Below are 15,129 nucleotides of genomic sequence, written 5' to 3'. Positions count from 1 at the left end.
CTTGTTGTTAGTGATGCTCGAGCAAACTTTGGAAGGAGATGATATTTGAAGCTCAAATGCAACTTCCTTTCCTAACAAATGTGTATCTATCTATCCTTTGCGTGTTGGGATGAAGAAAGGTAAAGATTAATCAATGACAAATGATAAAAGATTGTAACATACAATTTGGAAGATTGATCAATGACAAATGATGTGTCCTTAGTAAATGAGAAAAAAAATGATTGCATGACAAATATATGATTTGATGTAAATGTATGTATTTGAACACATACATTGCATTAGCTAAGAAAGGACCAACTATTATAATTTTATAAATTTAGATATTTGTTTTATTGTAAAATATTCGATTCGTTTATCTTAGATTGAGTTCTCCAAATTTTATTCTATGTATCTATCTCACTCACTGTAACTACGATGATTTATACTTCAAATATTAGTTCAAGATTTATCTAATTCACTTTTTTTTATATTGAATTATATATATATAATAGTAACAAGCAACTATAATAATCAAGGCTATGAAGCAGCAAGATCTTAGATCAGCGTCGTTGGTTTCGATCTAGTGAAGGGAACGAACGGACACGATCTTTTTGACTTTAGTTTATGAACGAACTTATCCGCCACCACGGCTGCGGCTCCTTCCCCGCAAGAGCATCGTCGACACTTCTTTACTGTGAGACTCAATTACAAGGAGCGCACATCTCAACGTACATATTCGATGATGGACGGATATAGGTGACGATTGAGATGTTAGTTAAATTAGACCGGAGGATTAACAGAAACTTGGTGGTCTTCTACGAAGACAAACAGAAGGCCTTTCTCTCTCTCTCTTTCTCATTCTCTCTCGACGATTAGGGTTTTGCTGTTGCAATCTGTTTGGAAACCCTAACCGGAGACCTGCCATTCGTTGATGGAGCACGGCGGGGGCTTCCACCGGAGCGAGGCGATATCCGCCGTCCAGGACGAGGAACAGTTCTTCGGGGAGGACGACGAGTACGACGACCTCTACAGCGACGTTAACGTCGGGGAGGGGTTCCACCAAACCTTCCACGGGGGCGAAGACGCTGGTGGGTTCCAAGCCCGGGATGAGCGACGGAGCGAGCTCCCGCCACCGCCTCCGGCGCCGCCGCCGACGCGGCTGGTGGTGGAGCCGTCGGAGATGGTCCAGATACCCGGGATCGCCACGGAGCCGAAGATCGAGCGCTTCTCTGATAGATCCGGTGGTTTCCCGGACCCGCGGGTGAGTGGAGGCGGTGAACCGGTGGGTGGGGCGAGACAGGGGGCGCTGCCTCCTCCCCCGCCACCGGCAGCGGCGGCGAGTGCAGGCAGAGCTGATCTGAGTCAGTCTTCCGGCAGATCTGTCCCGATCCAGGGCCATAATGGGAACAACAGCTTCGCCGATGAGGGTTTTCAGAGGCAAGGTGGTGGCTATGGGAACGAGGGTTTCCAAAGGCAAGGACGTGGCGGAGGCGTAGTCGTCGCCAATGGTGCAGGGGACGCAGGTGTCAGTGGCGGAGCAGGAGTTGGTGGGACCACTCTTTTCGTCGGGGAACTCCATTGGTGGACGACGGATGCAGAGCTGGAGGCAGAGCTCTGCAAGTATGGGCAGGTGAAGGAAGTGAAATTTTTTGATGAGAGGGCGAGTGGGAAATCGAAGGGCTACTGTCAGGTTGACTTCCATGATCCAATGGCTGCAGCAGCCTGCAAGGATGGTATGAATGGGCATTTGTTCAATGGTAGACCATGTATTGTGGCGTTGGCTTCACCACACACTGTTCGTCGAATGGGTGAGAACCAAGTGAACAAGAACCAGCCGGCATCGTCCCAGTCACAGCCACCGGCACCTGCACAGAAGGGTAGAGGAGGTGGCGGGCCTTCAGCTGGTGGCACTTTTGGACGTGGCGGTGGTGGTAGTGGAGGCGGTGGCGGTGGCAATTGGGGAAGAGGTGGTATGGGGAACCGAGGGCCAATGGGTAATATGAGGAACAGGATGGGTCCGGTTGGTGGAAGGGGTATTATGGGCAATGGTGGAATGGTTGCCCCACCGCCACCTATGTTGCATCCTGGAGCTATGCTTGGTCAAGGGTTCGACCCAACTGGCTATGGAGCAGCAATGGGTAGAATGGGTGCTGGCTTTGGTGGTTTTCCTGTGGGTGCTACTGGGGCTCCTTTTCCTGGAATGATGCCTTCATTCCCCCCTATTGTGGCTCCCCATGTCAATCCTGCTTTCTTTGGGCGGGGACTGCCACCTGGTGGCATCGGGATGTGGTCCGACCCGAATATGGGTGGATGGGGAGGTGAAGAGCAGGCGAGCTATGGGGAAGATGCTGCTTCTGATCAGCAGTATGGAGAAGGGAGCCATGGGAAGGATAGGATGGCCGAAAGGGATCGTTATGGTGCTCTAGACAGAAAAGCGGAAAGGGATAAAGATATGGGTTCTGGGCAAGACTGGCTAGAGAGACGATACTCTGATGAGAGGGAAAGGGATGCAGGGAGAGATAAAGAAATGGGTCGGGAGAGGGATCGTTCTCGGGAGAGGGAAAGGGATAGGGAGAGAGACAGAGAAAGAGATAGAGAAAGAGATAGGGAACCTGATCGTGAACGTGATAGGTTTCGAGATGACAGAGATCGACATGGGGATCGCCACAGGCACAGGGATCGTGAGCCAGGGCGTAATGATAACTGGGACAGAGGAAGATCATCTAGGCCTCATAGCAAGTCTCAGGAGGTTGAACATTCCAAGAGGCATCGGCCATCACCTGAATGATTTAGGCCCTGTGCAACTTTCTCAACTCAGAATGTTGTTGAGCTGTTAAGCATATGTTTTAGTAGTTGCTTTACTGCCAAGTTCAAGAAACCTCTTGTTGATAATCCTTGCAAGGGTCTGCTTGTCATGTTACTGAAGAAGTAAGCTAACCTTCATTTCCTCTCTATTTGTCAACATCTAGGGTATAAGATTCTTTGGTAGCTGTTGCACTTCATTAGCATCATTAGCAAGACATAACTTTTAAGTTTATCTTTTAGTTATATTGCAAATTTTCTGATATTTTATTGCTATTTTGCGTTGGTTTTCTGTCAGTGGTTATTTTAACATGGTTTGCTCTTTCAAGTTTATCTTTTAGTTATATTGCTAATTTTCTGATATTTTATTGCTAGTTTGCATTGGTTTTCTATCAGTGGTTATTTGAACATGATTTGCTGAAACTCACAAGGTTTTGGACATAAGCTTGTTGCCTGTGTTTCACAATAATAATCAAAATGAATTCTGTGTTGTAGTTATATGATTAGAATTTCTTTTCACCTCTCTTTAGAAATTGTTCTCTCGCCATATTTGAATCATAGTTATCAAATAGCCTAGGTGATTCCAGGCAATGGACCTAGACTATGCCAGAAAAACTTTACAAAAAAGATTTTCTAAAAAATATGGAAGCTATATATAGTTTTTTTTATTAGTCGAACTTGGATACTGATCCTTTCTTTAACCCAAGCAACATATAACTTGTATATGTTGCATGAAAATGCACATTCATTATGTTTCTTCCGGAATATTTAATTATTCATGCATGTAAATATGCATGATAGTTGGGAATGATAGCTTATGCTTATTGTGGATGCTTTCAACTGCTTGAAACATTAACTGCTTCAGAAACTTATAAAGGATATTTGACTTGAGACCATCTCTTTACAATTGTGTAGTTAACTATGGATGTTGCATAATATTGTTATTTGAAATATTTGCCCACTCAAATAGTTGGGACTTTATAGCTTGTGGTTATTATTGAAATATTTGTCACTATGTGAGGAAAAGAGACCTGACTTTCTTTATTATGTTGGTTATTGTCTCAACCACATCGGGTACCTTGAGATAACATGTGAACAGTGTACACCATGACTGAGCCTGTTGGCAGATAACTCAAATAGAAATGGCCTTTGACTACATGACCAATATTCCTTAAGCCCAATTTACTTCGTAAGCCCATCAAGTCTCATATGCCATGCCACCCACATAGTCCACTTCCACTTCCAATGTATCCCTACTTTGGGTGTTATAATCCACTGAAGGGTTTGTTGTCAATGTCAAAGTCAAACACGTTTGCAGAATATTTGTTGGCAAACCACATGTGAGACCCATGGCCTAGCAGTGGCTCAATGCTATAATGTACTTCTTGTGCCCTTCGTGACTAGCCCTTTCCTGCTTGAATATACTTAATTACAAATTCACAGTGTTAGTTTTGTCCTGATATAGTCATGACTTGATTCAACTTTGGTAGGCCCATTATCATTGTTACTTATATAGAGGCCTGTGGCTGGAATGCTAGTCCAAGTTGTTAGTAAGCTCATCAATCCTTATATACTGACATTGCTCACATTCCATTTCCAATAAAATACTAATTGTGTTATGGCAAAATAAAATGCATGTAAAAATCCATAGGTTTTTTTTGTGTTTTGGGGCACAGATTCATGTATCGAGATATAACTTGGATTTGACCATTGGATTTTGGACCTGAATAAATTGGATTAAATTGTAAGATTGATTTTATTGGGTGTGTGAAGATACATCTGGACTTCAGTTGGAAACAATTAGATATTTGTTGGGATAGTCAAGATTGAGGTTTTCTAGGATAACTAGCATCTTGAGCCTAAATTACAAAAACTAGCACGGAAGTTAAATATAATTTACTTGTGTAATAAGAAACAACAGGTTTTTTTAATAAAATACTATTTCCTGTTAAAATGCAGCAGCTTCTTGGGTTTTTTATTTCTATTAATTTTTTTGAGGCCCTGACTTGTTATTTTCTTTTGTGGATCCAAGCTGATTCTTTTTCTAATTTGTTGTTCATAGTAATCATTTTTATTTAAATTAGCAGATGGAGTTATAAAGAACTCTGTAAGCAGGTTGCTGAAATGGGAATAGAGAGGGTATATGAAAGTTTGCAAGTTACAGTTTTCTGTATAAGATATTGGTTTAAGTCCTTGAGCCATGTTATCTTGTATGAGTATATTTGATTTCACCTTGGTAGCCATATTTGCACGTGACACCTAACATCCTCATTCTTTAGAGCATTTTAACTTAATCTATCGACATGATTTTTTTTTAATTTGTAAAGCTTATCTCTCAGGTCCTAAACAAGAATTTCATTTTATATCATTGCTTGATAGAGCTAATTTGCTAGAATACATAATTGACTCTGTTGTTGTGTTACATCTACAGCCGGAAGACACTTATATCAGTTGAGCGACATTTTGTGGGGCTCTTCCTCGTGCTGTCAGAGATCTTCCAGATATTGAGATTGTGACTTGAACTGTTGGTGCATCACATTAAAACTAAAAACGAACTACTTGGTGGTAAGTTTTGAGATGATACATGGGATTTAATAGTGTGATTATTCTGCCAATAGAACTTTTAGCTAAGACACCATCAGTTGTGCTATGCAATCAGACATGGAGCTATTATCTTGTTTTTACACATTTCTTTCAAATGCCATGGTGTCAAAGCTGCACTTGATATTGCAGGGTTACTGAATCTGATAAATGGTCCACACTTCAACTATGGTGGTCCTTGAAGAGCTGGTCGGATTGTAGCTTTAGTCAGACACCATGAAATGTTGGATTTGGTTGTTGTTAATCACTGTTTTTATTCTTCTTGTTGGTTGATAGATAGGGTGATGCCCACTTCATTTCTTAGATATGGCAGTTACCCTTTCTTATTTTTGTTGTAACGGGTCAATAGATTAGGTGATTTCCAAGCCGTTCATTAGATATTGGCAATGATTGAGCATTCTTCTCGATGTAAAATTTGGTTGCATGCCATGATGCTCAATCTTTTTCAAAACCTATGTTGATGCTTTCTGGAGTCAGTTGTCTACTCAATGATTGCCTGGTCTTCATTCAATGACCCATGTAAAAGTGCTGTTTCAAACAGTACATCATATTGTAGTGCTGGATGGGTAGCATGTCGGATGGTGTCAATCTTTGAAGCGTAATGTTGTTGTACATTTGCACTATGTTGTAGCATTTTGTTGTCAGCCATGGTTGTATCAGGTCGGCTGATGGACATCTATAGCTAGAGTAGAAGAAGTTGTATTTGTACAAATGGGTGAGGAATTAATTTTTGGTTTGGGTCCATTTGTCTTTTTGATGTAGTATGTATTAGGCTGTTTGGACTTGATGATAACACGGTTGTCAGCTCTGACTACAGGAAATGCTCTACTGTGGTTAGAATGGGTAAAATATGAAAATGTAGTTGGCTGCAGTGAGTTGCTTTGATCGGCCAAAGATGCTATTGCTGAATGCCTTTAGACTCACCTGGTTAAGAAGTGTTGTAGAGTAACTGAACTCAAGTTTGTATAGGTGTCTGATTCCAATTTTTTGTTTCTATTAGGATCAAAAACTGATCCATCATCCATCTCTTTTGTTCTCTTTCTATGATGATCTCAGGCTTTTGTTTGAGATGTTTGAATTAATGCACTTAATGAAGTATGTTCAAAAATGGTATATAATGCTGGTTCTTTTATGTTGTGGGCACTACATCTGTTTTCTGTCTAATCTATGCATTAGTATTAGGTAAGATGCTCTTTGATTTCTGATGCTACCTCATTTGTTCTCTTTCTATGATGATCTCAGGCTTTTGTTTGAGATGTTTGAATTAATGCACGTAATGAAGTATGTTCAAAAATGGTATGTAATGCTGGTTCTTTTATGTTGTGGGCGCCACATCCGTTTTCTGTCTAATCTGTGCATAAGTATTAGGTAAGAAGCTCTTTGATTTCTGTTCCTCAAGTGGGCATATGTTGTGGAAACGTTCTATCATATGATATATTTAGGAAGTTTATGATGATCCGAGTCTCTTGTTAACCTTCACAATGATCATTTACAATGTTGATCTCTATACACACGTATGATGTTGTCGTGAAGTAAATATTATGTGATTTCCGTCCGTCTAATTTGTGCATTCCTGTTAGTTTAAAAAGGCTGTATAGTTTATTTATGAATTTGATTGTTTGATTGATTAATTTATTTATTTAAAACAGGGGTTTATTTAAACTGATTAACTTATTAACCTCACATTGCTCTTCCGATCCATCGTAGTGGCCGCTTCTTCCCCATGCCATCATCAGCTCCATCATGGTGGCGAGGAGGTGGCCGCTACTGAGGCGACGAGGGACAGAGGTCGAAAATAATTTTATATTTTAGAAGAAGAAAAAAATTCTTTAACGAAAAAAGGGCCGCTCTGCCAATTTGCCCAAACAATTTTGTAGTTCATGCCCGATTCGTGCTTATTACATGCATGCACATGATGGAATGCCAAGTGGACACGCATCGTAGCGTTCGAACGTGGACGAGAAAAGCTTTTTATTACGGGTCGCTCCAAAACCGTCCATTCTTTCCCGCTTCTCGATCTCGTCCGTTGCGCCCTCCTGTCGATCGAGTTAGCAAGGGATGAGAAGTCTTTGCGTCGGACGCCGTCGCTTCCTGCCGCGAACGCCCGCTTCCCTCCTCCGCGGGAGATCCAGACCCAGCCGCGCAGCTGCAACGATGGTGACGCTGGTGGTGGCCACCACTGCCGACCCGGCCTCCGTCGGTCCCGCCTCTGCCTTCCTCGCCATGCCTGGATGGAACCCCGGCCCTGCCGTCGCCGTCTGTTCCCCTCCCAATGATCGCCAATTCCTCTTTCTTCACCTTGTTCTTTTCGATTCGTGCATGCTCGGTGTCTCTTGATTTGGATCTTCTAGCGGAAAATGTAGGCCGGGATGGAGAGCTTCGCGAACCGGGCGGTGCGCCTGTTGAAACACCAGACGAGCATCGTCGAGGAGGACTACCTCGACCGCCGCTGGGAGGCTGCCACCGGCGAGCACGTCGACGAGGTCATTTTCCTCAGCCGCCACACCGCGGTATCCAACCGCCCCGCCCTCACCGTCCACCCCATCGGTACTAAAAATCTTTCCCCCATGACGACTCTGTTCATAGACCGAATTCCTTCTTGATCTCCTCTATCTCCAAAGGTGTGCCGCACGTACGGGAGGGCGAGCCCCTGCCGCAGGGAGGGCGGCCGGGCTGGGCGGGGCCACCGAATCCTAGGATCGGACCGTGGCTTCGGCTCATGAAAAGGATTGCCCAAGAAAATGGACTCATCCCGGAGTTTGAGGTACGCTTTCTTTTTTTTTCTTATCTGATTGATTTCTTGTTGCTGCTATATGTCTTCCAATTCTCCTTTTCCATTTGTCATCTGGATCGGCTAAGGGTAGCAGTAGTTTACCAATGTAATTCGCCTTCTACTTGCTGCTTTTGATTCTGCTATAAATCCATGAAATTTAGTAGTTAAGCTGAAAAGGATAGAGAATATTTTAGATTAAATTATGATTTCTTGCTGTCTCCAGTTTTATATGGCTGATTATTTTGATTCGTATGGCACACATTTCAATTGTCGGGGTAGGGTGGTGGGAGTGGGCTTTGTTTTAAACACCTCTCTTGCTGTAGCTGTTTATCAAGTCTGGGTTGAAAGAAGTTAGTGGGTGTTTAAGAATGTCTGCCAATGAAGACAAGATTTGTAGGCTTATAAAGCAGGGTATCAGTATTACAACTTGTTGAAGGTGTTTCTGTTGTTTCTTTTGAACTTTGTGTTTGATATGTGTGACTCGTTTACTGTATATAAGATGATGGGAGGACTTGAGGGTAGTGTCATTCCATTTACTGAGTTTGGAATGTAAGGATTACTTAATTACAAAAAAGAAGCTGGTTATAGTGGTTGACATTTATTCTCATTTTTAGCATATGTAGTTCTTAGTACAAAAGTGAAACAGACGAGGAAAATGACCATCAAAATTTGGCCTTCGTAGGAAGATCAAAGAATAAAACCAATACATAATAATGCAGGGGGAAGTAATGGAGGAAAACAGTTTTTCTGTTTTTTGGTGCTTGACAGTTACTCTGTGGTTGCTACTGGTTTTGCAACATTTATTTGGGTGGTGTCATGATATAAAATGTTATCTTTGTTATGATGTTTTTTTTTTTTTCAGATTACTCTGGAGGCAACTCATCACGGACCTTTGGTTAATACACCTACCATGTTCCTGGAAATTGGTATTGTAATTTTTGGATGCATTTAGTTCAGGTTATTTCATATGCAGTTTGGTAAACATTAGCTTGAATGCAAAATACTCTTAGCAAATTGAGTAACTAAAATTTAAGCATTTTGTACTAAAAAATTTTTCATCTAATTACTTATAATCTATATTGTGAAGTGCTCTGAAGTCTCACTATGTAAAGAGGCTGAAGTTTATTCTAGGTGCTGGGAACAAAGATGTGAAGATTTGAAATTTAATTGTAATGACGTAGTTCTGAGAGTTTGCTAGTTTTGGCCATGCTGTATAATGCCGACTAAGGTGTGCCAACATGAACTTCTGCTCGTGGAGTTGGCTTGTGCCAGTCAAGAAGGACCCTGTGCCATATTGTGCTGGCATGTTATAAGTACATGACAAGGCAAAAATTTAATCCTTGGTTGTGACATGCGCAGAGATCTTTGTTGAATGGTTAGGAAAGTTGGCAACTAAAAGTTGATTCGTTAGTGGTGGAAGTAGTATTAAGATTTTAAAAGTTTGCATTGCCATTGAGGCACTGATCCTATCAAAGTTGTTGTATGTTTGATGAGAAGCTGCAGAGAGGATCCCCAATAAAACATCATTGAATATGAATCAATATCTAGAAGATGTGGAAAGTTGATTTATGAATTTTTTTGTTTAATTGTGTTGTTTGTAACAACTTTGTGTATAAGTTCTAGGGACTTCATAGCGCTATATTGTTTTACATCAGTACATTTTTTCGGAATTCTTTTTTTTATATTTTAATTAGTTTCTAGCCAACATTATGAACTCTGGTATAATTCTTGTAGGGAGCACAGAGGAGTACTGGAAGAGGCAAGATGCCGCTCAAGCTATGGCTTTAGTTCGGTGAACTTTACAATTTTCATTTTGTTCACGATTTTAATATTTTGCACTAGTGTCTCTCATTACCACTTTTCTCCATGATGATGATGTGTCTTTTGCATGATGCAGAAGTTAGCTTTTCTTATTTCAAGTTAAATCTCTAATAGATACCAAAATAAGTTTATCCTTTTTTTCTTTTAGCTTCTTATTAATTCTCCTACAAGTGTTACATGCTCTGAAAATGCAACCTTTTAGAGTTTTTTTTTTCAAGTGTCTTACATGTTTATTTTGATTTTGCAACTAACATGTCCAGTTAGTGACTGGAAGCATCCCTTCTCCTTTGACACAAACATAGCTCCACTGTTGCTTAGCTTCATCATGTTTGGAAATTGCAAAATATGATTATCAAATATCTTATATTTGATATGAATGAAAAAGGTCAAATTTGAACTTTTAAGGTCAAATTTTCCCTGTACATTATGCATGCCTCTGGTTTGGTATGAATGAAAAAGGATTCTAGGATTATTACACCTAGGGAATCCAGGCATTCATTATATATATATATATATATATGTGTGTGTGTGTGTGTGTGTGTGTGTGTGTGTGTGTGTATACATACATATACATATACATATACCTATATATATTGACATCCTTTCTGCATGTTGGAAATTTGAGTCTACAATGTCAAACATAGGAAGGATGTCAATATAGTGCCATGATTCTTTTGCCTCATATATATATATATATATATCGCTTGATCTGCATGTTGGAAATTTGAGTCTACAATGTCAAACATAGGAAGGATGTCAATATAGTGCCATGATTCTTTTGCCACGTATCTGCAGCTTCTCTGGGAAGGACTCGGTGTTGAAGGAGGTCCTAGTGTAGGAAATTGGGGCAGGTACTGTATTGCGTTAGTATGTAACATGCAAAATCAAACTACATATACAATGGATGAAATCTTCCTTACGGTTTGCCAGGACCAAAATATATAGTATAATATGTTTGTTATAGTTTATAGACTGGACTTGAGGTTGTCCCTTAAGTATATGCATGTGTGAGTAAGACATTTTGTGAAATGAATGAGAGTACATCTTGTTCATCTCTATCCTATATTTGGAATTATACTTTCTGCGTTATCTGTGTTACATAAAATCTTTAATTTCATATGATGCAGGGAAAATCAGGGAAACAAAGTTCTTCTAGGGTTAGGAGGCGGCCATTATGTGCCTCGACATATGGACATTGTTTGGTACGCTACAAGACAGCTACACTATAAACATTTTTCTTTGACAATGTCATGTTTGTGATTTGTTGATGAGTTAGTGTCTGCCTAAATAAGTACTGATATAAGTTTATTCATGAAGAAATCATAAAGATTGTGAGTGTTGTGGTACTACAGTATGCCATACAAATATTATGCATATGATTTTGAAATTCAATAACATTTTATCAAGGTTTCTTGTTTCGCTTACTGCAGACTAAGTAGAGCTAATGTTTTATTGATGTTGGTTTGGTGTTGCAGATATTCTAGCTCTCTAAATTGTCATTTAGTTGTTTGATACCTTTTTTTTTGTCTTTTTACATTTTACTGATGTATATACAATGTAAAATAAATTCAGGAAAGATGGTGTTTGGGTTGGTCACTTACTATCTGGATATGCTTTACCGATGGAAGATCCTAACCAGCAAAAAGAAGATAAGGGTGAGAAAGGTATTGGAGGAGCATGGAAGCAAGCAATTAAAGTTTCATATGAGGCTACTAAGACTGCATTTCCAGGTGGTGAGGTCATAGCGCATCTTGATCACAAGTAAGATTGTGCCCATGATATCAGTTCACAAATCAATTTTCTCTTCGTTCTATTGGTTTGTTTTTCTTGTGGTGTTGTAGTTCATCAGTATTTGGTCTTTTATGCCCTTGATATGAGTACTCGATGCAGCAGGTCCAGTCTCGGTTATGTTTATCTTAGTTCCGATGATTTTTGATTTTTTTGGTAAAGGGCAAGTGATGAAGGTGACATTCGAACCCGGTACCTTGCGTTGCGATGAACAACTTTGTTGGAATTTGAATATGTATAGCGGTCTAAATTTTATATTTTCTGTTACTTCTTGCAGGCTTTTGCAACTTTTTGGCAATATATAGGTTTGTTTAAGGATCTTACTGATACGAATTGAATTGGTACTTACCTGGTTCAATTTAGGAATCAGCCTGGTTAAATTTAGGAGACTCTCTCAAATTATAAAGCGGTCATCTTCTGTTTATGAGGTTTTATGATAGATAATCTAAAATCGTTTTTTTATTCGTTCTCTTCCATGCTGCAAAAGTCCTTCCCCTTTCTACTGAAGTTGTTAAAAGTTTTCTGGTGAAATTCTTCAAATCATATCATATTCTTATCAAACTATCTGCCTTTACTTGCAAGATGTATTTGTTCCGGTCACCAATTGTGTTTTTTGTGGTGATCATCCATGCTAATTTTGTTTGGAAATGACAATGAGGCTAGGCTGCCTTGCTTTCTCATGTTAATGTTGCCCGCCTCTGAATCCTAAGTAACTGCATTTATCATGTGCAGATAATTTGGCTAATATTAATAATTTCTTGAAAGCTGCAGGAGTTTTAAAAGCTGGCAGAGAAATGCAGTCACAAACTTCTTGACAGAGGAGAGCATAAAGATGGGAAAACCAGAGGACTTCTTCTAGTTTCTTGGTATTCTTATGCCTAGTTTCACAGTAAAAGAAGGAATAGGTTTATAGCTCTTTTCCAATCGTTGTTCATATCATCCAAGATTATGATTCTGCTGCTTGAATGATTTTTGTGATTCATGAATAACTAAAGCTCCCTCGGTCTGCTGACAATGTTGATGTTCTGTGTTGCATGGTTGAAAACTAAAGCTGTTCCGCTGGTTCGGTAAGCTGTAGACCTGATATCATCATTCCCTCGGTTTGAGAGGCAGTCGATGATAACAGCGGCTCATCATTAATCCTGTCCATCGTGCTGTGATAGTTTGGTGCTCGCTCCTACGGCCCAAAGCAGCCGTGGGTCCATTATTGCAGTCGACATCCCCGCACGGAGCAGTTCATCTGCATGGAGAAGTCGTGGCTCGCGATGGCCTCTTCCTTCTTCTTCTTCTTCTTCTTCTTCTCCTATGGGAGCAGCTGGCGGCAGTCGGCGACGACGGCCTCCAACATGGTCCAGCCGTTCGACGTGCCCACCGACTCGAACGCCTTCACCACGTTCATCTCCTCCGCCACGCGGCCGGACACCGAGAGTTGTCGTTCAGTCACGGCTACTTCTCGCAGATGAAGAACTGCGATCCGTTCATGCCCGGTGGTAGCGCGTCCCCTTGTAGTGCAGCGGCTTCCCGGAGCGCCCCACGCCCCTCTCCCTGGTGCACAGCGCCCGGAAGTTCTCGGCCGTCTTCGGTACCACGTCCGAGTACAGCTCCATCACGATCCGCCGTCTTCACTATGGCTCTGATCGGAGGTAAGAAGACCGGATCACTTCTATGTCGTTTTTGTCTCGCAGACGTTCGTCCGGTTATATGGGGCGAGTCTAGAGGAATCTGATCCGTCCATCTGGACACGTGGCAAACAAGTAATGAGGGTTCGAAAGGGTATATTATTGGAAGAAGAAAAGGCGTGGAAGGTTCGAAAACCTCTCGAGTCAATCCCAAGTGAGCCCGGAAAGACAAGGAGGAGTCCCAGTCGGACTGGTACGAGGATTCATCCTACACGTGGCCGCAAGGTAGGGATTTCTATATAAGCAGTTCCCTTCTCTTTCCCATGCACAGTCGATCCAGAGTTCGCCCGTGCCCTCTCGATCGCCCTCTTCTCATCTCCGCCAGACAGAGAGAACGAGAGATGTGGCCGCTGGGGGAGCCGCCGACCGATAAGGAACTCGAGGTGGCTCGCATTCTGTGCGATCTCGAGGAACTCATCCTCGAGGACGAATTCCGCCGCAGCAACTTATCCCTCGTCGCCGGTACGTCTAGCTGGGGCACCACGAAGCCCCGCACTCTTCCTCCTACTCTTCCAAGTCTACCTTATAATGTTCCTCACCCTTCGCCTCCGACGGCCTACGAGGGGGGAGGAGACGGCTGCGGGGGCCCGCGCTCCGCCAGCCCCGTGACTCCATTATTGTTTTCTGGTGGCAACGGTGACAAAGACGAAGCCGGGCCGAGCGCGGTGGCGACCTCGGGTCACAGCAGGCATATTGTGGAAGACGGCGCCGGGTCGAGCGCGGCACTCCCCTCACTTCCGGGGAATCGTCCTGAGCACAACGACGGCGTGGCGACCTCGGGTCAGGGGAGGCATACTGTGGTCGACGACGTCGGTCCGAGCGTGGCGCCGCCCTCGGTTCTGGGGAATCGTTCCGAGCACGACGACGCGTTAGCGACCTCGCGACAGGAGACGCACACTGTGGACGGCGACGCCGGGTCGAGCGCGCCGCCGCCCTCGGTCCCTCGGAACCGTTCCGAGAACAACGACGCCGGGCCGAGAGGCGCGGCTCCCTTGCCTCGGGGGAAGCAGTTCAAGAACCCCAAGCGGTGGTGCAAGGAGGTAAGAAAAAGAAAGGAGGGAAGCAGTTCTTCTTTTTCTCGCCTACCTTCTCTTCCCTTTCCGCGACTAACCTTGATTGAAACTTCCCATCAACTGGAGAAGGCGGCGGCTGCTCCTGCTCCTGCTCCTGCTCCTGATCATCACATTAACCTGGACCTGGAGCTCCGCCTCTGCCAGCCATCACCACCGGCACTCGTCCGCCATCCGACGCTCGCCAGCGTCCGACCGCCGGAAGAGACGTCCGAGGCGTTGCTGTGGGGATGGGAGCTGCAATTGCAGATACAAAGCGAGGACAGGAAGGAGGCGTCGAGGTTGGCGAGGAAGCGGAGGATGGAGATACAGAGGGAGAAGAAGATGCAGAAGAAAGCAAAGCGATCCGACTGAAGCGAGGAGGTCGTGATGATCGCTACGTTGCTTCCTCCTCCACATAGACTCCCTTTCTTTGGTTTCTTGTTGGATTCCGACTATAAATTCGAGACTATACGAATGAAATTGAATTCAAAGAGCAAAATTCTATTCATGAGTTCTTTTATTATGATTATTAGTATATTTTATGATGGCAAATCTGTGCAGGATATATGATCTTGTGTGTTATGTATCCCTCCTATGAGAGAATTGGCCGAGGGTGGCTGCAATGGAGGTGAAT

At 42.7% G+C, this 15,129-nt stretch overlaps 2 protein-coding genes across 7 annotated transcripts; both read left to right on the top strand.

Annotated features, from left to right (window-relative positions):
* Window positions 1-803: 803 nt before the first annotated feature.
* On the top strand, window positions 804-6,500 carry LOC135641726 (uncharacterized). Of its 2 annotated transcripts, XM_065157416.1 has the most exons (3): window positions 804-2,907; window positions 5,213-5,346; window positions 5,515-6,500. In XM_065157416.1, the coding sequence occupies exon 1, from the start codon at window positions 911-913 to the stop codon at window positions 2,765-2,767; it is 1,857 nt and encodes a 618-aa protein (XP_065013488.1). In that variant the 5' UTR covers window positions 804-910; the 3' UTR covers window positions 2,768-2,907; window positions 5,213-5,346; window positions 5,515-6,500. The 2 variants fall into 2 exon arrangements, with proteins under 2 accessions (XP_065013488.1, XP_065013551.1); XM_065157479.1 differs by lacking the exon at window positions 5,515-6,500 and having other exon boundaries at window positions 5,213-5,467.
* Window positions 6,501-7,350: 850 nt separating this feature from the next.
* On the top strand, window positions 7,351-15,003 carry LOC103984188 (D-aminoacyl-tRNA deacylase-like). 5 transcript variants are annotated; one of them, XM_065157766.1, is made up of 11 exons: window positions 7,351-7,638; window positions 7,746-7,929; window positions 8,004-8,146; window positions 9,018-9,081; window positions 9,890-9,942; window positions 10,772-10,827; window positions 11,104-11,178; window positions 11,549-11,737; window positions 12,536-13,668; window positions 13,769-14,483; window positions 14,586-15,003. In XM_065157766.1, exons 1-9 carry the CDS (start codon window positions 7,441-7,443, stop codon window positions 12,621-12,623), a joined length of 1,050 nt encoding a protein of 349 aa, XP_065013838.1. In that variant the 5' UTR covers window positions 7,351-7,440; the 3' UTR covers window positions 12,624-13,668; window positions 13,769-14,483; window positions 14,586-15,003. The 5 variants fall into 5 exon arrangements, with proteins under 5 accessions (XP_065013838.1, XP_065013768.1, XP_065013896.1 ...); XM_065157696.1 differs by having other exon boundaries at window positions 12,536-14,483; XM_065157824.1 differs by lacking the exon at window positions 10,772-10,827 and having other exon boundaries at window positions 9,890-9,947; window positions 12,536-14,483.
* Window positions 15,004-15,129: the final 126 nt, after the last annotated feature.

Source organism: Musa acuminata, chromosome BXJ1-1 (assembly GCF_036884655.1).
Source record: "Musa acuminata AAA Group cultivar baxijiao chromosome BXJ1-1, Cavendish_Baxijiao_AAA, whole genome shotgun sequence".
In the NCBI taxonomy this organism is placed as follows: domain Eukaryota; kingdom Viridiplantae; phylum Streptophyta; class Magnoliopsida; order Zingiberales; family Musaceae; genus Musa; species Musa acuminata.
Note: the sequence above shows the minus strand (reverse complement) of the source record. Positions and strands in the feature narration are given on the sequence as shown.